This window comes from Silene latifolia, chromosome 7 (assembly GCF_048544455.1).
Source record: "Silene latifolia isolate original U9 population chromosome 7, ASM4854445v1, whole genome shotgun sequence".
NCBI classification, from domain to species: domain Eukaryota; kingdom Viridiplantae; phylum Streptophyta; class Magnoliopsida; order Caryophyllales; family Caryophyllaceae; genus Silene; species Silene latifolia.
The window spans coordinates 122628191-122655866 of NC_133532.1; the positions used below are offsets into that span (position 1 = coordinate 122628191).

At 41.4% G+C, this 27676-nt stretch overlaps 1 protein-coding gene across 6 annotated transcripts; it reads right to left on the bottom strand.

Moving 5' to 3' along the window:
• Positions 1-9565: 9565 nt before the first annotated feature.
• LOC141592883 (dual specificity protein kinase YAK1 homolog) lies at positions 9566-27289 on the bottom strand. Of its 6 annotated transcripts, none has more exons than XM_074413765.1 (18): positions 26588-27273; positions 25688-25887; positions 24407-24560; positions 24218-24327; positions 24042-24111; positions 23887-23969; positions 23706-23781; positions 23433-23473; positions 23113-23235; positions 22473-22614; positions 17534-17648; positions 17364-17446; positions 17194-17268; positions 15579-15653; positions 14094-14884; positions 12662-12820; positions 11286-11581; positions 9566-9840 (listed from the first exon to the last, which is right to left on the bottom strand). In XM_074413765.1, the coding sequence occupies exons 1-18, from the start codon at positions 26699-26701 to the stop codon at positions 9818-9820; spliced, it is 2730 nt and encodes a 909-aa protein (XP_074269866.1). In that variant the 5' UTR covers positions 26702-27273; the 3' UTR covers positions 9566-9817. The 6 variants fall into 6 exon arrangements, with proteins under 6 accessions (XP_074269866.1, XP_074269865.1, XP_074269860.1 ...); XM_074413764.1 differs by having other exon boundaries at positions 23706-23784; XM_074413759.1 differs by lacking the exon at positions 9566-9840 and adding an exon at positions 10060-10426 and having other exon boundaries at positions 23706-23784; positions 26588-27289.
• Positions 27290-27676: the final 387 nt, after the last annotated feature.

Below are 27676 nucleotides of genomic sequence, written 5' to 3' on the forward strand. Positions count from 1 at the left end.
TGAACGTACTCCCCACCGCTCGCCCGATCAGCAGAGAATGAGGAACTCCTCGGTCGAAAAGGACGAAGCCATCAAAGCCGAAGTAGATAAATTACTAGCGGCGGGTTTTATCATGCCTTGTACTTATCCTGAGTGGTTAGCCAATGTTGTAATGGTGAAGAAATCATCGGGGGCGTGGAGAATGTGTGTAAACTTCACCAACCTTAATAAAGCATGCCCCAAAGATTGTTATCCCTTGCCTCGGATAGATAGCTTAATCGACGCCACGGCAGCTACACCATGCCGAGCCTGCTGGACGCCTTCTCAGGGTATCACCAAGTGTTTATGGCCGAGGAAGACATGCCTAAATGCGCATTCATCACCGCCAACGGCACATACATGTACAAAATGATGTCGTTCGGTCAAGAACGCCGGAGCGACGTATCAAGGTGGTGGACAAAGTGTTTCAAAATCAAAAAGGACGGAACATTGAGGCATACGTCGACGACGCTATTGTAAAAAGCAAGTCCGACAAATGAGCATCTGGCGATTTACACGAGACATTTTGTTCACTAAGGAAATACAAGATGAAGCTCAACCCAATGAAATGCAACTTCGGTGTCCGGCGGGGAAAATTTCTAGGCGTACTTGTCGGCGCCGAGGCATAGATGCCAATCCGGACAAAGTCCAAGCAATCCTAGACCTGCCCGAACCAAGGAATCGGAAAGAGGTTATGATATCGACGAGGAGAATGGCGGCTCTCGCCCGTTTCATCTCTCGGTCGGCCGATAAGAGCACCCCGTTCTTCAAAGTCTTTGAAAAGGAAATAAAGACTTGGTGGGGGGAGGAACAGAGCACGACTTTTCAAACAATGAAAGCTCATCTTCGACTCTCCCAACCCCGTCCGGTAGATAATGGGGAGACGCTATACCTATACATAGCAGAACCTCGGCCACGGTCGGTCGTGATCATCGAGGAAGAAGACAAACAAAGAACACCCAATCTACTTCGTCGCCATACACTGCTTGCCCGAAAAAACTATCCACTAATCGAAAAAGCGACCTTCGCCGTCGTCGCCGCCACAAGGAAGTTAAAACCCTACTTCGACGCACACCCCGTGACGGTCCTAACCGATCAGCCATTGGAGAAATCCTTGGAAAAATTCGAACAATCCGGCAGGCTCATCAAATGGGCGGTGGAACTCTCGGCTTCGGCATTCGGACAAACCAAGGCCTTCGATAAAGGGGCAAGCACTTGCAGACTTCCTTGCCGAATGCACGTACCAGGAAGAGCCAAACCCAGGCATATGGGAGGTCTACACCGACGGCTCCTCCACAACGAATAGCTCGAGCCGCATCCTTATCATCGGCCCAAACGGAGACGAGTTTGAGTACGCCTTGAAATTCACATTCTCGGCCTCGAATAACGAATCCGAATACGAGGCGGTGATAACCGGAGTCGAGCTAGCTAGGGCTGCCGGAGAGAACACACATTGTGTTAAAAAGGACTCACTGTTGGTTACTAACCAAATCGGAGGGGGAGTCGAGGCCCGGACGACGGAATGGTAAGGTACCTAGAAAGGGTAAAAGCCGACGTAGCAAAATTGAAGTCTTTCCAAATACGGTGCGTCCCCGGATCCGAGAACAACCGGGCCGACGCTCTCTCCAAACCGCCACTCAACCATCAAGAATGTCACCAACCGTCTTGGTAGACATCGGAACGCGAAGAGCATCACTGAGACCGCCGGCATGGTGGGTAACATAGAAACCGAGTCAACATGGATGACTCGATAATGAGATACAAGCTTACGGGTGAATTAGGGAGGGCCGCAATCCCTCGGCCAAAATAAAAGGATCGCCGCCGGTACCTAATGTTCGAAGGGGAACTATACGAAGATCCGTAATAAGACCACTCTTGAAGTGTGTCGGTCCGGCCGATCGGACTGATCTTGTGAGAAATTCACGAAGGCATCTGTGGACATCACATGGGGGCACGAACACTAGCCCACAAAGCTCTCCGAGCTGGCTACTTCTGGCCCACCATGCTTCAAGATTCCCGAGCGAAGACCAAGAAGTGCACGAATCATCAAATGCATGCCCCGGTGATACACGCTCCTCCGGGGACCTACAACCGGTGCTTAATCCCCTTCCCTTCGCACAATGGGGGATGGACATGCTAGGGCCATTCCCAACGACCTCCGGGGAAGGAAGTTCCTAATTGTTGCCGTTGACTACTTCACCAAATGGGTTGAGGCCGTAGATGTCAGCGAAGACCACAAAGGCCGTCGAAAGGTAATCTGGGAAAACGTTATAACCCGCTTCGGATTGCCCCAAGTTATGGTATTTGACCACGGCCGAGAGTTTTGGAGCGACCTAATAATGAACTGGTTAGAGGAGCTTGGCATCAAGTTTGCGTATTCCTCCGTCTCCCGCCACCCACGAGCAACGGCGGCGGAGGCGACCAACAAAACCATCCTCAACGGTTTGAAGAAGACGGTTGAAGACCTCGAGGAAGATGGGCCGATGAACTACCGGCGTCTGTGGTCCCTTCGAACCACAGAGAAAGAAGCCACGGGATACACCCCTTTCCACCTGGTCTACGGCTCCGGCGGTTTTGCCGTCGAAGCGACAGTGCCGACATTCGAACGGCCACTTTTGACCCAGTGAAAACGAGGAAGGCCTTAGAGCTTCCCTTGACACAGGTCGAAGAAAGCCGAGACACGGCACGCCTCAACTTGGCCGTATATCGAGCCGGGATGAAGAGAGCCTACAACCGAAGAGTCCACAAAAGGGACTTAAAAGTAGGAGACCTAGTCCTAAGGAAGTCGGCCGCCACCAACAAAGGAAATATTCATGGCAAACTGACGGCCAACTGGGAAGGTCCCTACAAAGTGATCGAAGAAATAAGGCCGGGTACATACCGGCTGACAGACATGGGAGGTGTGCCTCTGATGAGCCATTGGAACACCGATAACTTGAGAAAATACTTTGTGTAGCGGCGGAGGTGTCCGAACACATTGTGGACACCCCAACGCACGATGATAACAAGCAAGTGAATCGCCCAAGTTCTCCATCGCATCTCGTCCCCTCCACAGTTTGCCACTAGACAGAAACTCGAAGGGAAAAATCGCTATCGAAGCCGCAACCCCGATTACCTCGGCCAAAACCGAGAGCGACGGGGAACACGTCGGCCGATACGCTAAAAAGAAACGTATACTCAGTGCAATTGAGACGCCAATCTAGCGGTCAATATGCCTACGATTCGATTGCTATCGAAGCCGCAACCCCGATTACCTCGGCCAAAACCGAGAGCGACGGGAACACGTCGGCCGATCGCTAAAAAGAAACGTATACTCAGTGCAATTGAGACGCCAATCTAGCGGTCAATATGCCTACACAGTTACGATTGCTATCGAAACCGCAACCCCGATTACCTCGGCCAAAGCCGAGAGCGACGGGGAACACGTCGGTCGATACGCTAAAAAGAACGTATACTCAGTGCAATTGAGACGCCAATCTAGCGGTCAATATGCCTACACGATTCGATTGCTATCGAAGCCGCAACCCCGATTACCTCGGCCAAAACCGAGAGCGACGGGGAACACGTCGGCCGATACGCTGAAAAGAAACGTATACTCGGTGCAATTGAGACGCCAATCTAGCGGTCAATATGCCTACACATTGCGATTCTATCGAAGCCGCAACCCCGATTACCTCGGCCAAAACCGAGAGCGACGGGGAACACGTCGGCCGATACGCTGAAAAGAAACGTATACTCGGTGCAATTGAGACGCCAATCTAGCGGTCAATATGCCTACATTGATTGCGATTGCTATCGAAGCCGCAACCCCGATTACCTCGGCCAAAACCGAGAGCGACTGGGAACACGTCGGCCGATACGCTAAAAAGAAACGTATACTCGGTCAATTGAGACGCCAATCTAGCGGTCAATATGCCTACACATTCGATTGCTATCGAAGCCGAACCCCGATTACCTCGGCCAAAACCGAGAGCGACGGGGAACACGTCGGCGATCGCTAAAAAGAAACGTATACTCGGTCACCGAGACGCCAATCTAGCGGTCAATATGCCTACACGATTCATGCGATTGCTATCGAAGCCGCAACCCCGATTACCTCGGCCAAAACCGAGAGCGACGGGGAACACGTCGGCCGATACGCTAAAAAGAAACGTATACTCAGTGCAATTGAGACGCCAATCTAGCGGTCAATATGCCTACACAGTTGCGATTGCTATCGAAGCCGCAACCCCGATTACCTCGGCCGAAACCGAGAGCGACGGGGAACACGTCGGCCGATACGCTAAAAAGAAACGTATACACAGTGCAATTGAGACGCCAATCTAGCGGTCAACATGTCTACACGGTTAAGACATACATTCAAATCGCCTCAGTCAGTGACACAAGAAGGCAAATAAAGGATCGTAATCGGAGTCCCGGCCAAGCCGAGGACCAAAAAGATAAAACCTTGTTAAAATGACTGCAAGAAGAGTACAAACGACGGCCGTCCCCATAAGGATTGCCTAAACTCTACCTACCAGAGCTTTACAAAAAGCAAGGAAACAGAAAAACAAAAGGTACAGACTTGGAAATTGAAGCGCCAAAAGAATGGCAGGGAGAGAAGGCTCAATAATTGGCCCCCGAACAGCTAAAGCTATCCGAGATGCCGGGTGAGTCGGTGTGACGACCGCCCGTCTCCCTATGCTCGATGCTCCCTGCGTCGCAGTGCCACATCATCGGTGGCGGCTTTGTTGAAGGTGAGCACCTTCAAGCGACTTGACCTCTCATCCTCCTTCACTTTCGCATCATAAGCGCCTTGGCCTCGGCTATCCGAGCCGCCTTCGCCGCCTCGGCCTTCTCCGTAGCCGCGGTCTCCTCGGCCTCGGCCATTTCATCCAAAAGAGTATCAAATTTATCCCATGGAAAGGAGCCCTCGGGGACGAGTCTTCTTATCGCCTCCCGGTCGCCTCCTCGGCCCGGTCCGAATCGGACGCACATTTTAGGAAGGACCTCATCCTGGAGCATTTCAATATCCTTCTCTTTACGAGCAAGGATAGCTGCGTGCCCCCGAGCACCTCTCGCTTGCTTCAAACCGATCCTCCCACTCGTCCCTCTTGCAACCACGAGTCGTAGGCGCCCTTGTACTGTCCCGTTCCTCCATCATCTTGGCCGTGGCGCCATCGCATCCTCAACTTTGGCCCTCTCGGCCCTCGGCGGCTTCTCGGCTTCCTCCGCACGCCCCTCGGCGAAGACGGAGATCCGGCTTAGCCTTCCGGCTTCCCCCTCGCAAAAAGAAGATCAAACTTGAGCTTTGCGATCGCCCCCCGTTGGGCCGTGGCCTTTTCTTGCTCCATGATGAGGGAAGCGGCTTGACGGTTCCATCTCCCCAACTTCTTGTATATTTCCTCACCCTCCGCCACGAGTTCGGTAGGGGTAAGCTTCTGGGGTGAGGAGTCCACGGTGACACTTTGGTCACCCGTCTTCTCAACCACCTTCTCAGGCTGCTTCCCTGCTTGCCGTTCAGCGAGGACGGCGGTCTCCGACGATGGAACTGCAAAAAAGTTACGAGAGCATCCATGTCACCGTGCATTGACACGTCGAAAGCTTTGTCACCAGGAATGCCCAACGAGCCGGCTAAATCCGAACCACAAGTTAAATCCGTACAGTTCGAACCCTCTTAGTCAAGGGTCGGCGGAAGCGAGCTCCTCCACGGCAACGGCGGAAGGGACGGTGGGTCTTTCCTCTTCTTCGGAGAAGGGACCTTAGCAACGGTCACCTCCCCTCGAAATGTTGATCACCTCCACACGATCCTTTTCGATCACCGGGTCGAAGAGGAGTTGCCATTGATGCAGCCGCCGACTTGGACGTCGCCTTCTTTGGTCTTCTCGGCACGTTGCCAAGAACCCGTGCTTGTGCCGTCTCCGGATCCAACGCCTTTGTCTGTCTTTCCATGACTTCGTTAGGAGACGATCGGCGATCACGTGCTTCACCCGGGATGGCGGGTGAGAACCTTTCCGTCCTTATCAAGCCCAAGCCTCTCCAAGTCCTTCTCCTCGACGGATCCGACCAAATCGATCTGCAAGGAATCAAACAAGAGTTATATGAAAGAAGTAAGAAAGCTCCAAACAGAAACATAACAAGCAAAGGTGGGCCTCACACCGACCCTACTCACCACGGCCGAGGGCCGGTATGAGGCCGACGCGGCGAGCATCTCGTCCGAAGGATAATGCGGGTGGGCGGCCCATCCCTCCTCGGATCAAATAGCCGCATTGCCCGCTTCTCATCCGCCGTAAGGGGGACAAAAGAAGCGTCCATCTTAACCTTGCTACCCCGGGAGACGTACTTCGCATACTCTTCCCGGGTCTCACACCGCAAATGAACGGGGCCCGGAAAGACCTCGGCAACGGGTAGTCCTCCGGCACTGGACGTACACCCATCGCCCCTCGCCAATCTTTGCGGGAAGTAAGCTTGTTTACGGAGACATATCCAGGCTCCGTCTGGACGCTGTACCACCCCACCTTTCGGGAGATCGACGGCCGAAGACTATGAAGTCGGCGAAATAGGTTGACCGTAGGGACCTCCCCTTTAAAAAGGCAGAGCCACACAAAGCCGATTATCGTCCTCATGGCCAACGGATGTAGTTGGGCCACGGCAAGGTTCATAGCTCTGATGATGGCCACAACATGCTCGTTTAAAGGAAACCGGAGCCCGTACTCCAAATGCTTAAGGTACACGCCGATATGGCCCGGGGAGGGCAAGACCACTCGACCCTCCTCCGGGACAACAATTTTATACCCCTCACCGAAGGAGAAATGATCTCCGAACGGGGTCCCTCCCGGAGCTACTAGCGAATTTATTCGTCCAAACACGGTCGAGGCCGGTCGTGCGAGGCCTCGCCATGACTCGAACATCATCCTCCCACCATCGACGGGAGCCCCAGCACCGTGATCAACATCATCCTCATCCTCCAACTCCCCCAGGGAGGGGGGTCATCTACGGGAGAAGGAGGCCTAGGACCCCCTAACCTTAGCGGGATGGCCTCTAAAATCTCCTCCTCGTCAAGACGCGACGGGGAACCCCGGCGCGGAAGTGCTAGCCCCGGCATCGGCGGCGAGACATGTTCACAACAAATTACTAGCAAAGAAAAGAAAAATTCGTTTGTGTACCTTCAAAGGAAAAAGTGCTAGCCGGATCAAAACTCCGAAGATTGGAAGAAAGAAGAAGCCCTTCGATTTAGCAAGACGAAAATTTTGAAGAAAATTTGAGAAAATGAAATTAGTGACCAAAATCACGAAAAAGCGCCTATTTATAGGGAAAAAGCCCATAATAAAGGGCCAATCGAGCCGACCCATGAAGCGGCAACCAATCAACGAGCAAACACGTGTCGAGCATGCAACCACGGAATGTCAATCGTCGCAACGATTAAACGTCAATCAATGCAACAGTGACCAAGCGTCTTCAACACGCCCGTTCACATCCCTTCAACTATTCATTTTCCTCAACAAATTCCTAGGTATCTGGTCTCCGCCGGCCACCCGATCAACCAAGCTAGGAAGCACGTGGGGGCAATCAAAATCAACCTAAGACTCTCGGCCTTGGTCACGGCCCGCGTCATATTCTTTTCCACATCGAGTGCCCTTTACGCATCCATGTGGAGGGGGGATATGGTATACGGCACGGCCTAGGATATGGTATACGGCACGGCCTAGCAAGAGCCACGCCGATGCACAAGAAGAAGCCGATGCAGAAAATTTCTAAAAATTACTTGTGCAGAATACATGCTCAACGTACATCGGAGCCCATACCACGGCATAGACTACGGCTGGGGCAAATTGATGGGGCATATTCTCGCACCGTGACCAAGTCAACACACCGAGCAAGGTCAAAGATATCCACAAAGAAGTCAACGACTTAGATAGCCTAGCCGATGCATCCCATCGGCTGCCACCGGGTCTCGGCGTGACAACCTGCCAAAATGGGACACACATCCGCGTACTCATATCCAAGATCCCTCGGCGGCGAGTCAACATTGTCCGCCGGGCCTGCCATAGGTCCCTCGGCCGAGGGGTAGATCGATCTTTCCACCCGCTAGCCACTTGGCCACTTGGCCACTACGTGACAAAAGGTGAAAGTCTATAAATACTCCTCAACCTTCATTGAGGAAAGGATCTCACAATCAAAACCTAAATACACTATTCATTTGGTAATATCTCCTTTATCTCTCTACAATACATATCTAGCCAAGTAACACAGCTTAATCCTTTAAGTTTACTGACTTGAGCGTCGGAGTGAGTACGCTTGGCACACAGCCAAGCCCTCAGTTCGTTCATTGTTGCAGGAGAGGCCGAGAGGAACGATAGGAGCAAGAAGGATTCAACTCAAGACATTATTCTACAAGCCACGGGTGGTAACTAATCACTGCTCTGGAATTATACCCGGAACAATAGTAAAACTCATAATTTTTAAAACAAAATTCAAAAACTTTGTTATAATGCTCAAAACTATAAAATAGGTGGTAATATATCGGATATATAATTCACTTACCGAACAAACTCCAACTCCATAAATATGATTTAAGATTAAATAGGAGTTGTTTTGACAAAATTAATTAAGCGTTTTTGTAAAAAAAGCAAAGTATTTCATTTTGTATCCCATCACTTTTATCTTCTTGTGTTCTTAATATTTTCCCTAAAACCTACCAAAAAGTCTTTGTCACACACACACAAGGAGGAGATAGAACTCACTTCAAAAGACGTAAAGTTTTTCTGCTAAAACCAAAAGATATAAAGAGTAACTTCCATCATTTATAAAGTGATGAACTCTAGGATAATTTAGTCAATGTGTGAGACACTCACATGTGATTGGGTTATAACGTTTGACCAATCTTCAACTTTACCGATTTCCGAATGTAACTTCCGATTGCAAGACTAAAATCAAAATGGTCAGCGTTATAAATTACTCTCTTTACGAAAAATGCACGCGGTGCTCTTGAACTTTGATGTTTTGCCCGAAATACCCAATTTTTTGATCCGGAAAACTTAAGAGGTTATAACTTGTGTTTACGAGCTCAAAAAGTGACGATTTTTTTTTTCAAATTGATTATCTTTTCGAGAACTACGACTTGGAAAAAAAAAGTGTCGAGTTTGGAATTTGTGACCAACAGATATGGTCACTCAAAGTTTGTTCGGTAAAATTGAGTATTTTGGGCAAAAAAATTGAGTATTTTAGGCAAAATTCGAAACTTCAATGGCAGCGCGTGCATTTCCCCCTCTTTATTACTAAGAGTGAGTTTGTCTATCTCAGACCCGCAGGTACACCTAACCCGACCCGACCCGTACCCGTTGGGTATGGGTATGAGTCCGTTGACTTTAGACCCTATAAGGCCTGGTTCAGGTATGGATCCAAGGATTGTGTCGTGGGTCCAAGTCCGGGTTTTAATCGACTCGACCAAATCCCGACCCGTTCCCATTCCTAGTGACAATAAATCAACTACAAGAAAATCTATTGTCATATTGATTTAAAAAGGTGATTAAAAAAAAACATTTTTTGCGAATTTGGCTCTTCAAACTATAATCATCATATAGCGGGATGTAAGATTGAATTTTCAACTCTTAAAATTCACATCAAATGACAATTTAGACATTAATAAGCCAAGCTAAAATATTCCATGACACGGAATTTCTTAACGTATATTTGACGATTCTTCACACAAACTAGATTATCGATGGAAAAAAAATCAACAAAAATTGTACATCATCTGTCCTACATCCACAGCCTTGCTTGATGCTTCATTGGACTTTGATCGCCATCGATGTCAACTTCACTTTCTCCAAATATGCAGAACTATAATGTAAAACTCGTCACATTTGATTCACCAACATCACCAGTTTTAAGTCTATTTTTGAGAAATTTGTAAAATTCGACAACAAAAATATCAAAGTCGATATCCATGGACAAATTGAGACAATATGAATAGGATGGGCGAAGTAAAGTTATAAAACCTAAGCCATGAATAATTGGATATCCAAGCACTGAAGTTTCAAGTGCAGATATCGTAGCGAGTTTTGCCAGGTGAAAATAACAGTTCCTTTTTTTTCTGCCATTTGACATGTAAATTTTCTCGACAAAAGAGACGAGATATGCAGTTCAATCAACATTTTTTTTTCCACGATGCTATAAAACAAATCACTTGGGCATCAAAGAGGCTATTGATAACTTGACCTTCAATCAAAATGATGACAGAAGATTGCGTTCAAGACAAACCGTCTAAGAAAGCAAACCAGAGGCCATACTTGAAAAGAATTAACAGGGACGATAACCATACAAGAATGAATGAGCCATGTTCAGGCACAAGACTACGTAATCTTTCCATAGTCCATTCTTCCACGAGATGATGGCGGAATGTTCACATGTTGATTTCCTCTACGCCCTGAATTATTATTATTTTTTTTTCGAAAAGGTGGGGCAAAGATTATTAGAATGAACAATCATCTACATTTACAAGGTCCATAAAAAGAAGAGTGGGGTTCGGGGGGAAATTATCAGGAAAATGGGTTCATTTGGAATTACGTTGTGGCTTGTGGATCAACTTTCCCGAATTCGGTAATGAATTCAACACAAAGAAATCAGAAGATTAAACTAGTTGGATGGCACGCCGAATTATACATAAAAATCGCCTACTGACTCAGACAAGTAATCAGATTCATTTCTGAAATCGCTAAAAAGCCAGCAATCAGAATGTGAATAAAAAATTATTTTATGTGTCCCTATTTTCAATTATAAATTATAAGTATCCCTCCAAACCCTTTTTGTTAAATAATTTTTCACTTTTTAATATTAAAAGACAAATTTTAATTTCTATAGCACCTTTATGCACCCCCTCTTCCCCAATGACGCAAAACAAAAAAACGTCACCAAGTGTTAACAGTGCCAGAGAGGTTGAAACATCTCAAAGGAATAGACATCTTTTAAGGGGGTGTTTGGTTGGCTCTCTTGGAATGGATTGGAATGGATTTGCTCCATTCCAATGTTTGGTTGGAGTCTTTTGGAATGGAGTTAGATACCCAATGGATTCTAACTCCATTCCATCCCCCTAGAATCTCATACCCAACTTCCACCCTTGGTATCAAACTCCATTCCACCCTTTTACAATTTTAAGATGAACCAAACAAGTTTATGAGGGAATGGATTTAGAACCCCATACCATTATGGATTCATATTCCAATCCATTCCATTCCATGTTATTGAACCAAACGCCCCCTAAAATAAAGCTAAATAAGATGGCTTACCCCACGGTGAGCTATTATTGAGGGAGCTACCTCTAGGAGACTGAGGACTCCCTGGACTAAAACTGAAAGAATTGTGCTGTAGCTTCATATGAGTGCCCTCATTTCCATGATGAGCTGACGATCTCCCAAAGGGCTGAAAATGTGGCTGTGCCAAACGGCTTGGAGAGGTAGGCGACGAATGTTGTTGATACAGTGGTGGCTTTGGCATGGAACGACCATAACCAGGGGGTAGATTGTAAGCAGAAGGTGGGCTACCCATCTCCGTGTTTGAAAATCCATGAGTAGGTCCATTTGCCCTAGATCATATCAAAAGAAGAATACTAAATTTAGTTAAGCGTTACTCATTAAATCTTTCCTAGCTTTTCCAACATCCAATGATCAATGTTTTCTAGGTACACACTTTTATGAAAAAGAAGAAAAATCAATACAAAACGTTCAGCCCTCAGTCATAAAGAGGCACCTGAACATGTTTGAGCGCTAGGAAAAAACTAACATTCTTAAAGCTGAAAAGAAAAAAAAGCACAAAATTCACTTGACGTGCTTTTCAACTATCACTAAATAGCATAACTTAAAAAAATCTCAAAGCATCACGTTCAAGCCAAGTCCTGGAGTCCGAGAGATTCCTCCGATCCTCTCAGTTATTCCATGAGCACATTCAGTTTGCTACTGGACTTTGTCTTTTATCAATGCAATCATTTCAGAATACTTCAATTCCTTCAGGTCTTTTATAGATATAGCAAATTTCCCAAAGCATGCTTCTCCGGTTCTCCTTGCTTTTCTCTCAAAAGAAAAAAAATTGTATTTTTTTTTCCAATATTAGTTACTACTACCTGGCATTTGAATGTGTGTAGTCTAATTTCATACAATTGCAACTTTAAGAACCTTTTTGTCAGTGAAGTCAGGTTAAGATCCAGTATCTTAGAGCCTAAGTTGGCGACACATCTTCAGCAATTGGCATAAGTAATAAAGGATTATAACAACTTGTCAAATGGCTTAGGGTCAAGGATATATTTTTTTGTTTCAAGGACCAATAGTCAAGACTCAAGAAAATAATTTGGGTAGGATAATAATTAGGAGGCGAGCGAGCAAGGCCTGACAGTCAAGAAAAGAGTTTGGGTAGGATAATAGGTAAGTAAGCTCACCCACATAACCTAGCTGAAAAGCGCTAATAAACTAGCAGTCAAATATTTTCAGAGATGCCTAGCATGCCACTGACTGCTGAACGCATTTATACACGTTGTCCAACGGCCATATCCTATGCAAGATGCCATATGATGATACTAAGTTACTAACATGCGATGAGCAGATAATACGCAAGCACGACTAATCATATGCACCCAGTGAGAATAAATTGTACCAAATACCAAAACACGTACCTCCACAAGGATGCATTATAAGTTGGCTCATTACTGAATCTTTCAACTCCATCAAAGGTCTGTGGTACCATCATGTTTGGACTAATATGAACCACTTTGCTGAACTCAGAAGCAAGAGAACTTGCATCAGCACTTTCCTCTTGTAGTAGTAATTCATCACTGGGAAAAAACAAATTAATAAACAACTTAATCAACAACAACCCAGTTCGTTAATGGCTCCCGCAAATTGCGGGGTAAAGGGGGGTTGGATGTACGCAGCCTTACGACCCTTACCCCTGTGTTAGCACAACATAGAGGCTGTTTTATACAACTGACAGCCAACCTTGTTAAAATATGTATATAACTGACAAATTTATATACTTTCGTACAATAACAGTAGCGGATAGGGCGATAGGCCAAGAAAATAGGGTCCAGACAAGGCATTTGAGTTATTCATGAGCTTTCTTGCCCTGATTAGTTTCTTCACCCATTAAAACGACTTACTACCTCTCCTTCCCTGCTGAAATGCATCACCAATGGTGATGGCTAGATCACAAGCACCACAAGGTTACCAGAAAAGCTTGCCATACAAAACTAAACGATAGGCTCAGCTGTTTCCTGCAACGAGCAAGCACTCTGTCGCAGATCTACCTTATGTTCATTCTCTCTCGTCTAAAATCTTAGCCACCTTTGTTTCTTTCTTCTAGTCCAAACATCAAATTACAGCTCCCTATCTTTAGTCACATCATCAGTAACTCAGTTCATTGAAGGAGATTTTTATCACATACAGAAAAAAACATCCGCTCAATAAAACTAACGATCTTGTCAAAGTTGTGTTAATAGACGTTTTGGCGCTTCAAAACAGTAGGTGGTGGTCGGGTACTGAACTGATGCAGAGAATGAAGTAAAAGAATGTAGTATGTGAAAGTCTAAGTAAAATATTTGAGGAGCGCAAGAAGGAAATGAGGCAGCAGAAAACTTTGGGATACTACAAAAAAAATAATGAGCTAGCTCCACAAGTGTGGATGGCTAGACAGGATCTGATCAATTACTAAACAAGTTCATTTTACACTATCAGGTTCTACAGGAACCCAACACAACAGACGCATGTGTACGTCTGTGTGACTATATGTGTGCTTTTTGTACGTAAAATGAAGATATCATTTAATCTAATTGTGATGTTCGGCACATGGTGATTACCAAATACTGAGGCTGCTTTATTTGAAGATAGCATTGTCCAACAAATTTGGTAATAACACGACATAGGCTTAAGACTGTCAATAACTCAATATTGTCTGGTTTTAAAGTCCAGTGCAAATGATATATATTTTAGAGGCGGAAAATTACTGACAGCCTCAAAATTGAGCAGTCTTAAGTGATTTGGAGCCTAGTCAAAATAAAACTATACTAATTACCACCTTTTTCATACTAGGAAAGCATCAAGCAGACATACCTATAGTTTGGATCCCAATCCCCAGGATCAGGCAAATTCGAATCACGCTTCTCATCAGCAGCTTCTTTAATTTGTGATGATTGCATGATTGAGTTATGCATGAATGAGTTTGGTACACCGGGAAACGAATTATCACAACCGAAGTTACGATTACCACGTGCCTGCTTCCATGCCAGTGAGTTAGAGTTGAAAGGCATATTCTGTTGTCCACCAGATACCATGGAGTGACCCTCGACTGGACCAAAACCAGCACTTTCTGCAGATTGCCAGTGATGCTGTGAAGAAGATGGACTCGGTTGCGACTGCATATTTCCGGAGTATCCCCAAGCGTTAATCCTATTGAAATGGTTGGCAGCAGGACTTTTACCAAGTGGGGATCCTTGACATGTGCCCCTTACTGGGGATCCATAATGTCCTGGAGAACCATATAACTGCGAGTTTGGAGGTGTGAATTGTGACGGACTAGTACCAAGGGGCAATGGTGCAAAATTTCCAGTAGACGGACTAACACCAAGCCCTTGTGGCCGATGAAAAACCTTCCCGCGGATATCGGGGCTAGTTCCCACCATTGTCAAACCACCTTGAGTATGAATATTCATGGCTGACGGGCCAGCAGGTGAAAAATATGCGACAGCTCTAAAATTGTCTCCGTAGCTGCCATAACTGCCTCCTAGTCCACTACCATCGTTGTAACTATTGTGGCTTCCAAAACTGCCATAACTATTTCCATGGGCATATGCTGCCATTTGCATGCGTGGAGCGACATGCATGGGAATGTTCCGTCCTGGGACCTGAAGATGTCACGTATAAAATCAATCAGAAGAGTAATATGGGGATTCATAGGTACACAGGCAACAACGCAGGAAACACCCTAACCTACCCAAGAAATGGGAAAAAAAAGAGAGATTTCAAAAAGTGGCCATGATAACGGGTAGTCATTTTATCAACTTGTTTTTTGGATTGGGAGGGAGGTAACAAAGAACATAGTTCGGATGAGCCTGTCTGATAATTTACATTACTCAAACTTGGTAGAAGTATCTTGCCACAACTGCATGTCCAACTATCGGCTACTTTGTAGGAAATTCTCGTGTTTTTTTTTAATGTAGAATGAAGTTCCCAAGTGTCATCATTACACTCATACCCATGCTGAAATGTCACATGTCAAACACGGTTACATGACGTAATATGAAGTCTTGAAGTAACATAAAGAGTAGCCGGTAAGATGTGGTTAGCTTTTAGGGTTTTTGGGGTGAGTTTTTTTCTCTATAGGATCCCACCTCCGAACTTTGAATCCCCACCCCGCCTTCCTATAGGATTGTAGACCATCTTACATTCTTACCAGACTTTTTGCCAAAAAAGAAAACTCCGCATAATGCCGAGGTAGCATGACAAAAGAGCTTAAAATCACTTGGCACCAATGACAATAATGATATTAAGTACCAATAAGTAATAACTATCAAGAACAGGAAAGGGTTGCAAGCTCACGTTAGGAGAAAGGCCAGCTGCGAACCAATGACCTCCACCTGGATGATGGTCCACCTTAAACTTCTGTGTAACTGACTGTCCAGTAAATACGTAGAAGCAAGATAATGAAAAAGGAGTTAATAGCTAAATTTTGAAAGAAAAGGACAATAAGCTAAAAAAAAAAAAAAAAGCAAAGAAAAGTTGTGATTTATAGCTAAACAGAAAAAATAAAAAGTACCAAAAAGGTCAACTCTTCCAATATCTTTGTGAAACAGGCTCTCCAGCACCAAATTACAAGCAATATAAAATAACGCAAAAGGATGAAGAACTACACAATGAACTGGGAAACAAAAAAAGTAAGCTTCAAAAATGGAAAGAAACATAAATGGAGAAGAAAAAATGTAAATAAAATCAGACTCTTCCCTGTCACCTAAGCAAGTGTGGCATTCTTCCATTAACACACCTAGCATAATACAGTCTACAATGACCTTGTAATATTATCATTTACCTAGATTATTGTAAAAAAAAAGACTCTCTCTTACCTATAACCTGTGTCTTCAATCACAATTTCAGGCATTCCCTAAACTGTATTTAAGCACCATGTCTTTAATATAACTAATCTAAAATCCTCTACCTTTAAGCCACACCTCAAAGTTCTACACTGTCTGTCATGTTCGATCTAGAGTGACAATGTCAGCTAAACTAACATACTGATGCATCATGGCCTTTCCATATTTCTCACTCAGAAGGATGTGTCAGTGAGCTCCTTCGTAAATATGGCAAACAAAAGCAACAAAATATGATCGTTCATGTATCCAAACACTTCAACAAAGAATTACTTTCAAACCCCTGCCTCACATCGTCAATGCAGCCTTAACTCATTTCAGCAAATCTTATATCACCCCGAATCCCAGTCACAAGCAACAGGAACCCCCTAGGCCTTGAATCAAGTCAACTGATTTCTACAGTTACCATGACATATACTCTCTCCATCACTTGAAACCATATGTGCATCTCACTCGCCAGTCTTTATTTATGTTCCATCAAATGCTTAACAAATGTTTATCCCTTCTCAAAATATCCTTAAGTACACCTCGTAATTTTATAGTATGGCTTTGTGACTTCATAGCTTAGTGCTCTAATAGTTTAATAACTGTCAGAACTCATAACAATACCGATGTTACAGGAATCTACTAAAAGGTATATATTCGAACTTGGATGGTATCTGAAATACTAGCTAGCACGATGCTAAGCAGAGTCCTATTTCTGCTTCCTATTTCTGCTTCCTCGGCTTACTAAATGACTAAAACGGCTACATAACATGTTGCAGATAAAAGGCAAGTGATATCTTATAGTCTATTGGTGATGAGTTCCATTTTGTACGCATAGAATGATACAAACATACAACATTCTGCAACATGGCTTCCAATACTAAACAAGCAGTAGAGCAAGCGAATGATGCCAAGCCATAATTGAATTCAGAAATATCCTCTTAATATTTTTCTATTACAAAACTCTGGAAAAACCAAGCAAGAAGTAAACACATGTAGATCCGTGATTGGTTCATACATAGGAATTCACGCCGTTTGAGCCTTGGAGAACCAAGTTAAGAAAAGTGCCTTGTGTAAATACTCACCACGCGAGGAGTCTCACAAGGAGGTCTGTAAGGACAAGTGAATGGTTCCCCTGTCACAAAAGGGTGTTTTGAAGCCTGCATGAAAAGTTAATTTATGTAAAAGTCAGTCATCTAGAATGCTCATCAATATCAGACACCAAAAATTTTTATACAAGAAAAATATAAAAAACCTGTAAGGGTGACCATCGCTTTGAAGGATCAAACTCAACAAGACCTCTCAAAAAATCAATTAGAGCTAGCCGCATTTGCTTCTCTGCAATAATCCAATTTTGTATAATTTAGAAGTTACTTTAGAAAGGGTTCCCAAAATAGAGAGTTAAAAAGCAAACAAGGGGTAGACCTCTGTTTATATCTTCTTCAAGCAAGTTTTTCTTGTATGGATAGGCAGCAACAATTCCTTCAAGATCCATATAATTAAAATACTCTTTTCCTACTAAAGGTTTCTTCTTTTCTCTCTGTCCAAAATGACACGAAGCAAATGATATTATACTGCAATCTAATATTGCTACCAAAAAAGTAAAAGAAAAAAATGCCAGTTTTATTAAATCACCCAATTACAAATGTTGTTGCACGGAAACTGTTCTAAGCATATCACTCCACATCTAATTCTAAAGGTCAGTGAGCGTAAATTATTTAAAAAGTTATAAAAAAAATCAAAATCAAGCTGGTGAAAGACGCAACAGCCTGTAATGAGATATGGTGACCTTACCTGTCACGAATGAGAAAATTCCTCAAAAGACATTGAATCCAAAAACCTATAGCGATACTATATTACTTAATATATATAAAAACACTTTGGGTTGAACACCATAGAACCAGAACACAGGTACCATTAGGCATTTAGGCACCTTCAAATACAGTTACTCACTAAACGGGTGATATTGATAATATTGACATTGTAATTACAGAGGATTTTCACAATTACCAGCCACTTAAAAGTAGCTATTTCTATAGGGACTTTGCTTAACTAGCCAATTGATGATTTGTCCCTCAACTTTTCAAACATCTACTTCCATTCAACACCTACAAATGTCAAATTATGCTATTAGAAACGACAACCCTGGCATTCACTAAATCAGCAATCAACTTCACCCAATACAGACTCAAAACTCCCAGCATATTCCTCAAAAGATCTCTCTCGCCAAACCCTATCAACATCAAGATGATGGAGGTGCCCTTCCTACTACAGCTTGCTCACACTTTTCTCACCATAGAGCTTTCACCAAAAAAAAAAAAAAGATACTACATCACAGTACTTTGCTAATCCAATGTCAACCTATTCTTCAAATTCAACTTTTTTTACTTAAAAAAAAAAAAATTCCAGCCCCTTTTCTTGGCCATTATCACCATTACAGCTTTACTATTACTCGTTTTTTGATAGGATATGAATATAACATTAATTAAGAGACACAAAGGGGGTGACGCCCACGGCCCATGTACAGAAAGATATCATAGAGGTGACGCCCAATATGCCTTTATCATCACTCTTTAGTGAATTTTGGAAAACCAACAAGCACATGAGTAAAAACATATTAGTATCCTCGTAATAATCCTCAAAACTCCCCTCTTTACCATTTTTAAAACAAGTAACATTCATATCCTCTTCACCTTTCTATGTTTTTATAACAACCAATTCCCCTATGTTTAAAACTAGAGGAGGTAATCATTTACCCACCCCGAAAATACATCACGAACCCGACACGAAGTTAACGGGTTATGGTTAAGACATTGAGACCCATTTGTGTAATTGGGTTGATACGGACCCGAAACGAAACTTATGCGGGTCAGCTTAGGGTTGAGGTCTTTTGACACGAACCCGACACGAATAACCCATTTATTTAAATGGGTTTTTCTTATCTGTACCCCTGTATTTTCGAGTTTTCTCACTTGTACCCCTCCCTTTTTTATATCCCCAACTATGCCCCTGTATTCCCGTTTAACTCCTAACCATGCCCTTAGTAAATGTAAACGTTAAATTTTCTGTTAGTTTTGACGACTCGACCTTTTAATTGGCTGACTCCAGACTTCCCCCATTACCACCAATCCACCATGAGTCATTGAGTCATATTCCATTTTATCTCTCACATACATCGACCCATCCACCACCTACAACCCCACATCAACCACCACCCTTGGCCGATGTCCCTCAAGGCCTTAACACATGAAATCCCCAATAAACATTAGAGCCACCGTCACCGAACTTGCACTATCGGCAGATTTTAAAGCTTTTATAAAGTTATTATCTTGGTTTTGTGTCGCCAATTACGCTAGTAGTTTATTGAAATTTAATAAATCAATTACAAATTTGTAGGCTTAAATGGTGTTGGGAATTGTGGGGCAATTTAAAGGTGGTTAACAGTAGCTTGTTAACGGGCTTGTGTTTTGTTATGCAAATGGAAGAGCTTAGAGAAGGATTTAAGGTGGATTTTGTGCATAAGGGTGGTGGTACAATTTTTCTCAAGGTAGTGGTATAACAATGGAGTTTTGGAGGGAGGAAGGAGATGAAGTTGTTGCAGGGTGGGATTAATTATTCTAATTTATGAGTGTTTTAGATAATAAATTATTATTAAGACTTTAAGAGTGTTTAATGAAGGTAAAAATGGGAATATTAAGGTCACCAAAACAAACTAACGGAACCATTTGACGGAAATATGTCTTAAGGTCACGGTTGGAACAAATGGGAGAATACGGGGGTATAAGTGGGGATACTAAATAAGCAGGGGTATAGATGAGAAAACACAATACCACAGGGGTACCAATGAGAAAAACCCTATTTAAATTATTAATAGTTTTGTTTAGTTAACTTTATAATCTAACCAACTTGCTCAAAATTAAGAATTATTATTCATCATCCCCAAAATAATAAAAGAATTGGTGTTTTAAAAAAAAAAAATCCTCCAAAATGCATATATTCTTAAATAAGGAACTAAGGACAATTAAGTGCATTCACTAAATAAGGAAACTATAATTATAATTTATACACTTATTATCTTTTCATTAAAATTAATCTTTCAGCAAATTATATTATATTCTCTAAATTCCAAACAATAATCATTAAATTTAAAAAAAAAACTAAATTATATTAATTTATATAAATTGCTAAAACTTTTATTGATGCTATTATAATATTATTTGAGAATAACTTGATCCATACACCGTATAAAAAAAAAAAAAAAAAAAAAAAAAAAACTCTAAATCACTATTATAATTTTCATGACAAAAAAAATTTGAGAGAATTTATAAATTTAAATCATTAACTTTGTGATATAAAAAATGTTAATATTTTCACTAAAGTACATTTTAGCACATTACTATTCTTTTGATTAATTTTCAGCTCCACCTTTTTTTCTCAAAGCAAAATACAATGATGAGAAATGTGAACAATTAATGAGGTACCAATAATCATCAAAAAAAAACTCTATATAACGTGCATTTATTGCACGAGGTCTAAAGTCTAAACTAGTCTTTTATTAATAGGTTATTAAAGCTTGGTTGGGTTAATTAACTAGCGGGTTAAACAATTTAAGTGGGTTGAAAATGAACTGCTTAAAGAATAAATGGGTTAAACAGGAATAGGTTATTAAAGTTGTGCTGGGTTGTTGAAACAAAATAAATGGGTCGGGTTAGGGACTTCGGGTTGGGACAAATGACCGGTTTATATAATTAGTTCGGGTTCGGATTAGGTGGTGATGACCCATTAAAGTTGACGTGGACACAAACAAGACACGACCTTTTTGCCAGGTCTATTTAAAAGCAGCGAAAAAAAAATACTCGAAAGCATTACTCAATTTATGGATTATACAACCAGTTGTATATGTTGTACGATGTAGAATTTGAGCTTTGTGATAAAATATCCGAGCTTTATGTTAAATAATATGAACTTTATTAGAAAGTATTGAACTCATCCATTTACACATTAAAAACATGAAATTTGAATTAGCTCAGAAAAAATACATATAAGCTCGGATTCTTATACCTTGGTTGTACCATGCTTATGGTACAACTGGATGTATAATCTTATTTGTGAGCATTATTTAACAGAAAACTAAGAATGTTGTATAAAGTTTCCAAGGAATATCACTGTTTTAATAAAAAGGAACATACTTTTGGAGGGTGTGATTACGACTGGTTAGAATATGTCTACATAAACTTATTCCCACCCATGTGAGCATGTCCACCTTGGAAGAACATTAGAGTAGCCGCAACTCCCCATACCCTCCCCCCCTTTTTCTATTTGCTAAATTTCATCATTAATACAGTGACTTTACTTCGTTCACCAATCATGACAGCTTGAATGGCACTTTCAAAATCTTATTCAAACAACCTGGTTTCTTGTATACATGTAGTAGGTGTTTAAGAACTTACAAGGTATTTCCCCAATTAATTTTGCAATGAAGACTTCCCCTTCTAAGATTGTGTGGTCTACAATATGGGATCGCTAATGGACTTCTGTAATTGGGCTGAACTACAAGTTACAGCCTTGGAAGACACTAGACTGTCACAGTCTAGGAGAAAAAAGGAGGATAGCAAGACCATACAGCACGTTGTCAAACAATCAGGAAACAAAAGTCAGTTTAAGAATAACCACGCAAAACAGAGGTCTTAAAGGAACAAAACTAGAATTCAGTGTGGGAAGGAGGGTAGTCAGGTTTGTATGCGGAAATAATTACGAGGTCCAATAAACCTTCGTTTTACCTTGCTTACGACACAATAATTTGGTACAGACAGTAAAGGTAACGGAGAATAAATATATAAGAAGTTGAAGGAAAAGCAAAAAGATACTTTTCGAATTTGTCTATTAGTATAAGAATCTGACTCCCACCCTATTAGCAAGAAGCTACTTGATTAGTATAAGAAAAAGTAACAAGGAATACAGTTCGCTTCATCGTAAAAGTTGAAAATTTATACAGTGAGATTAAAAAAATAAAAAATTATGGCACTTGTTGAAGTCAAGATAATGAGACCCTCCGCCACACAAGAGACAAATCGAGGGGTGTTAAAAGGATCCATTTACTCAATAAAGCATTTAATAAGAAAGATGGGAGGAGGACGCCTAGAGAATTGCAAAAACAATTTATACGACCACGTCACATGTGTCACATTTAGGGGTAATGATTGGTTTGCTACTAGTTCAACTCGTAGCTGAGTGAGCAAACCGCGAAGGAGTAACAGTGCAACAAACACACAGCTAGATATTCATATGAAACTGAAAACAAACATCTGTAACCTGTTTGATCTATTAAATAGATTAGACAAAATTCTCAAGTACAAATACATACCGTTTCATACTCATCCTCGCTTAATGCTTGATAACAACCTCTTTGAAAAATAGAAACACCAGAGTCATCATTACTTCCAGCAAGTTTAAAGAATTTGCTCGTGTTTTTTGCCTCCTTTAGTAAATTATCCGGAGGTTGACCCCTAAATAGATATCAAATACAACAAAATAATCAGTGGCCATTCAACTTATCGCCTTGCATGGACTTGTAGTTGACCAAGTCTTCTTGTTTATGTTTTTTATTTATAGGCTCACTTTTAGATTGACTTTTAACATGTTTCCCTTTTAGTTTTTCCTTTTGCTTCTCTATTTCTTTCGTTTTAACTTATTTGCATAACCAGTCGTTGACGTTTTAACTTATTCTGTATTTGTGTAAGGGCGTGATACCACCCCGCTTTATTTTCTATTACATGTATCATCATACATTCATACCCCATTGTCACTAACTCTGATTCACTTCGACCGACGAAGGAGATGACGGCTTACGAAAAAAGAGTAGAAACCAAGAGAACTTGATGCCAAACTGGCAGAAATTTGAAAACTCGTGTTCAAGACAAGAACGACCGATTAACAAATTGGTGCAAAGTATAGAATGACAATGTTCAACTGTCAAGAATTTATGGGGCAAGAAAGAAGCTTACCCAAGTATGTGGATCATCCTTTTGAGGAGATCAAATTCTGATGCGCCAGGGAACAAAGGCAGACCTAAAAACAACTCAGCAACGATACAGCCAAATGACCACATATCGATGGCAGTTGTATATCTTATAAAGCTAGTTAAGGGAAGAAAGTACTTTTGACAATTTGCAGAATCAGAAATAATCAAATGACCATATAGAGATGTTTGTTAAAAACAGAACTTTATAACTTGTCAGCTCAACCTTAACATGTCTGATGGCGTAATGAACAGAGTTATGCTTATTGAAAGAAAAATGTAAAAGAAACAATAAATGGAGGATACTGATAACCAAGAAGCACTTCGGGGGATCTATAGTAACGACTCTGCAAAAAAGAAAAGTAAAAAATCACTCAAGATAGTCGTCAGCAATAAATCAACCTCTACTGGCAAGTGACAATACAGATATACAAAGGTGGTCAGATGATAAGAAGAGGCTCTACCAAGCAGACCCGAAATTAAAATTACGCTGAGAATTGTGCCGACCAACTGTTATTTCACAATATAATAAAACGCAAACAGTTTAGTCACCTCTGGGATTACGAAGCTCAAGCTCACCTGAATATAAGAGTAAACAGTTCGATCTTCCATGCAGGCAGATCCAAAGTCAATAATTTTGATTTCTGGTGGTTTTCTACTGTCAATATCAGGATAACATCATAATTTGTTGCAAAAAGATATAGAAGGAGGTTTCCCTATCTATATCTCTTTCCCCTCGGGCAATTTTAATAAAGCTCACCTTGTATCCAAAAGAATGTTCTCTGGCTTCAGATCACAGTGTATTATTCCAGCTTCTTTCATCAGACCCAGCCCACTTAAAATCTAGAAAATAGAACAAATAAATCTCTACGGGATAAAAAAGTCATATCGTGATTTTTAAATCGCAAGCTGTACCTGCTTTGAGAACATCTGGACAATGCTCAATGATAAGCCTCTAAAATTGTTAATTTTGATTAGCTCATACCTATCAACACGAGGAATATTGATTTACTCACTTCACAATCATAAAAACTAGATAACAGAAGCAGAAAATTATACAACAGATATTATACCAAAAGAAAAACCCTTACAAGTTTGTGTCCAGCAATTCGAATGAAATACATAGATGGTTTTGAAATACAAAGTAATCATATATGCGAACAATATGATGTTTATCCTCTGGGTCAAACTTTTTATTTAACTGCAAACAGATAAAACAGAAGCAATTATTCAAACCCAACTAGTATAATTATCAACAGGAAATCAAGCTGCAAAATTACCGTTGTCAAAATTGAGACTTCAACCCATGCTTGCTGAAAGTAAGCAGGCTGGTTTTTTATGACCTTGATAGCTACAAAGTCGTTGGTTTCAGGAATCAAACACTTAGCAACCTGCCCAAATGTCCCATGCCCAAGAATATCTTTCACTATGTATCTGTAGAGATCAACATAAAGCCCTATATTACCTCAAATCAAGACATGGAAGTCGGTCAGTTCAAATTAACAAGAAGTACCTGGATAGAAATGAGATGTCACAAATTAAGAATCTTAACAAGCACAAGAACGTATCCGTAATTAGAACTCCTAGACGTTATAGGTTTGAAAGCTACATAAAGCTAAAAGTAGAGCCTATTTCTTTCCATGTGGGACTCACTTTGCTTCAAGCAATCTTTAAAATTAAGAACCTTGATTCAATCGTGTTTACTAGATATACAATTACATTTGAAGTTATGTCTCTGTTTCAATTTTCTGAGTAGGTGCATGTTTGAAGTTTCCTTCGATTTGCAGAGCATAGGCAACCTTATCTAACTTGCTTGACCATTTTGTAGTCACCTCCTTCGGAATTTATAATGGAATAGTAGTCTCTCTGTTTGATTGTTGAGTTGTGTTAGTGATTATTCTTTTTCCTCCCAAATGATGCTTGAAATATTCTAACTTTCTTGCCGCCAACTACTCTATCTATTATTCTGCCTTTATAGTTCCAACCTCTAGGGGGGCTTTTTTTATTAAAATACGCAACCAGGACACCTCACCTCAAGAAGCAATCTTTTGTCTATGTTTTCACCTTAACCATGGGACCATGCCTGAGTTACCACTTACTACATAAAAAAATAGCCGATGACTTCCTTAACTCAGTGATAAATTATGCAAACATACATGACATTTATCGCTTCGTCACAAAAAGGAGCTTCATATTCGAATTCCACATTCAACACTTGTCAACAATTCCCATGGTAGATAGCTAGATATTTGTTTTGTAACGTACAGAAGAACAAAACTCCAATCTCTACACTCTGCGTACTAGTGTCATAGAGAAAGATGTTTCCATTTCATAAAGAACAACACCCTCTAATTGGTAAGAGGAAATATTGATTCTTGGTTCTGGAAAGGGGATTCACAAGATGATTATCACAAGAAAGAATGAATCTTGTTCGCAAATTAATCAAAGTAACCCACATGTATTCACAAGCCATACATTAAAGACAAAGTTTTTGAGTCCATTTAGAAAATGCCCACCACTCAAATAATCAAAATCGAATATAAAATGAGAAGAAAGCAAACCTTTGTTGTGTAGTCGGATTATGCAAGACACAATTAACGAAAAGTATAAGATCAGAGTTGGCATTATCATGGCCATCATTAAGCACTCCTTCAGTCGGACTTGTAAGAAACCTCTTACATTTCAGCTCATCTGAATACCTAAATTCCGCGTTGCACACTTGATACGTCTCAACTATATGCTTCGTTAGCTTTACCACCAACTACAAACACAATTCCCCACATCAATAACTATAGATCAAAATCTCAAATCACCTAAATATCGATTATCAAAACGCCCAATTAAAACTCAATTGCAATTATACACTTGTAAATCAACTCATTTAAGCAGTACCAATCTGATCTCGATTGAGCAATCCCGATCAACTCAATTAAGCACCAAAATGCCCCCATTAGAACCCTATTGCACACTTGTGATCAACTCGTTTAAGCACCAATCTAAACTCGATTGAGCAATCTCAATCAACTCAATTAAGCACCAAAATGACTCATTAAAACTCAATTGCACACTTGTTTTTTCTTTTTTTTTGTTCAATCGAAGCGCACATTTAGTCGCATTACAATAGAAGGGGGGGATTCGAACCTGGAACCTATCGTCCACAATACCTCCGTCTTAACCACTAGACTAAGACATCTTCGGTACACTTGTCAACAACTCAATCAAAGCTAAATAAATGATTGAGACGGAGGGAGTAGTATCCAATTAAAACTCGATTGTACAATCATCAACTCCTCAATTAAGCACCAAATAGCTAATTAAACCGCGATAATACAATCGTAATCAACTCAATTAAGCACTAAAACGACCAATTAAACCACAATTGTACTTCTACACATCATGATCACCATTAAACAATCAATAAATAAATAAATAATTAATAATTAATTAATTAATTAACTTACAGGCGTCCTCACGGCGACCTGTAAAGGTCGTTTACTGGCAACAGCAGACGACGAAGAATACGGACGGAAAACCAGCTGCCGGGGGGCCCACGGCGACTGTGACGACGGCGGCATAACGGTTTATTCAGCGGCGAAAACGGCGACGACGGTGGGGTAAAATCGACAACTCGGAATATTACCGTTAGCATAATAATCAAGGGACACGTGTCCAGATAGACTCAATTAACAACAAAAACAACAATGATAAATAATAATTAATAATCAAAATCGCCATTAATTAATCAAACCCCCTGCATTTGCACCCTTCGTTCGGTTTATCCGAACCGTATCGGACCGGGTTGACGGCGATCTGGTCGAGCCGGAGTGGTAGACCGGGTGGATTGAGTTTGATTGGATTGGATTGATTGGATTAAGCCGGGTTTAGGGTTTATAGGAGGTTGGACCGGTTTTAGGTGGGAAGTGGTGGTGGTGGTGGAGGAGGGGTGAAACGGTGTCGTTTGATTGTTGTAAGCTAGTAGTAGTAAAAGGGGGTTGACGAGGATGATGATGAAGGTGAGAGGTGTGGGCTACTGGCCAGGGGCTGGCGTTCTCTCTCTCTTCTCTCTCTCTCTCTCCTTTTCCCTTTTTTCTTTTAAAGATACAAAATGTTGCGGCTTTTGGATTGTTTTGTTGATTGTTGTCTATCTGACTTCAAGTTGTTTCTTTGATGTTTTTAGTCTACCCAGTATAAAAACCGTGTTTTTCCTTGTCTTTTGATTGGTTGCTAAGTTTTTATTTATGAACCCGTTCATATTTTCTATTCTGAATTATCAAAAATGAGTTTTTGGTTTTCGAGCTTAATTTTTTAAAAATGTTTTTTAAAAACAGAAGTACAAAATTGATGTTTCTATTTCTATGGACAAAAAAATTGATTTTTAGCTTTTGGAATTTTTTTTTTTAACTTTTAAAAAATAATGTGTTTGCCCAAAAAATGTTGTTAAGTCCAAAAACACTTTTACAATCTAGTCCAAACACACACTTAATAACCTTTCTTTTAAATTCAATTCTTATTTCTATCTCATATTTGTGTTTCTCAATAAGTCTGACGAG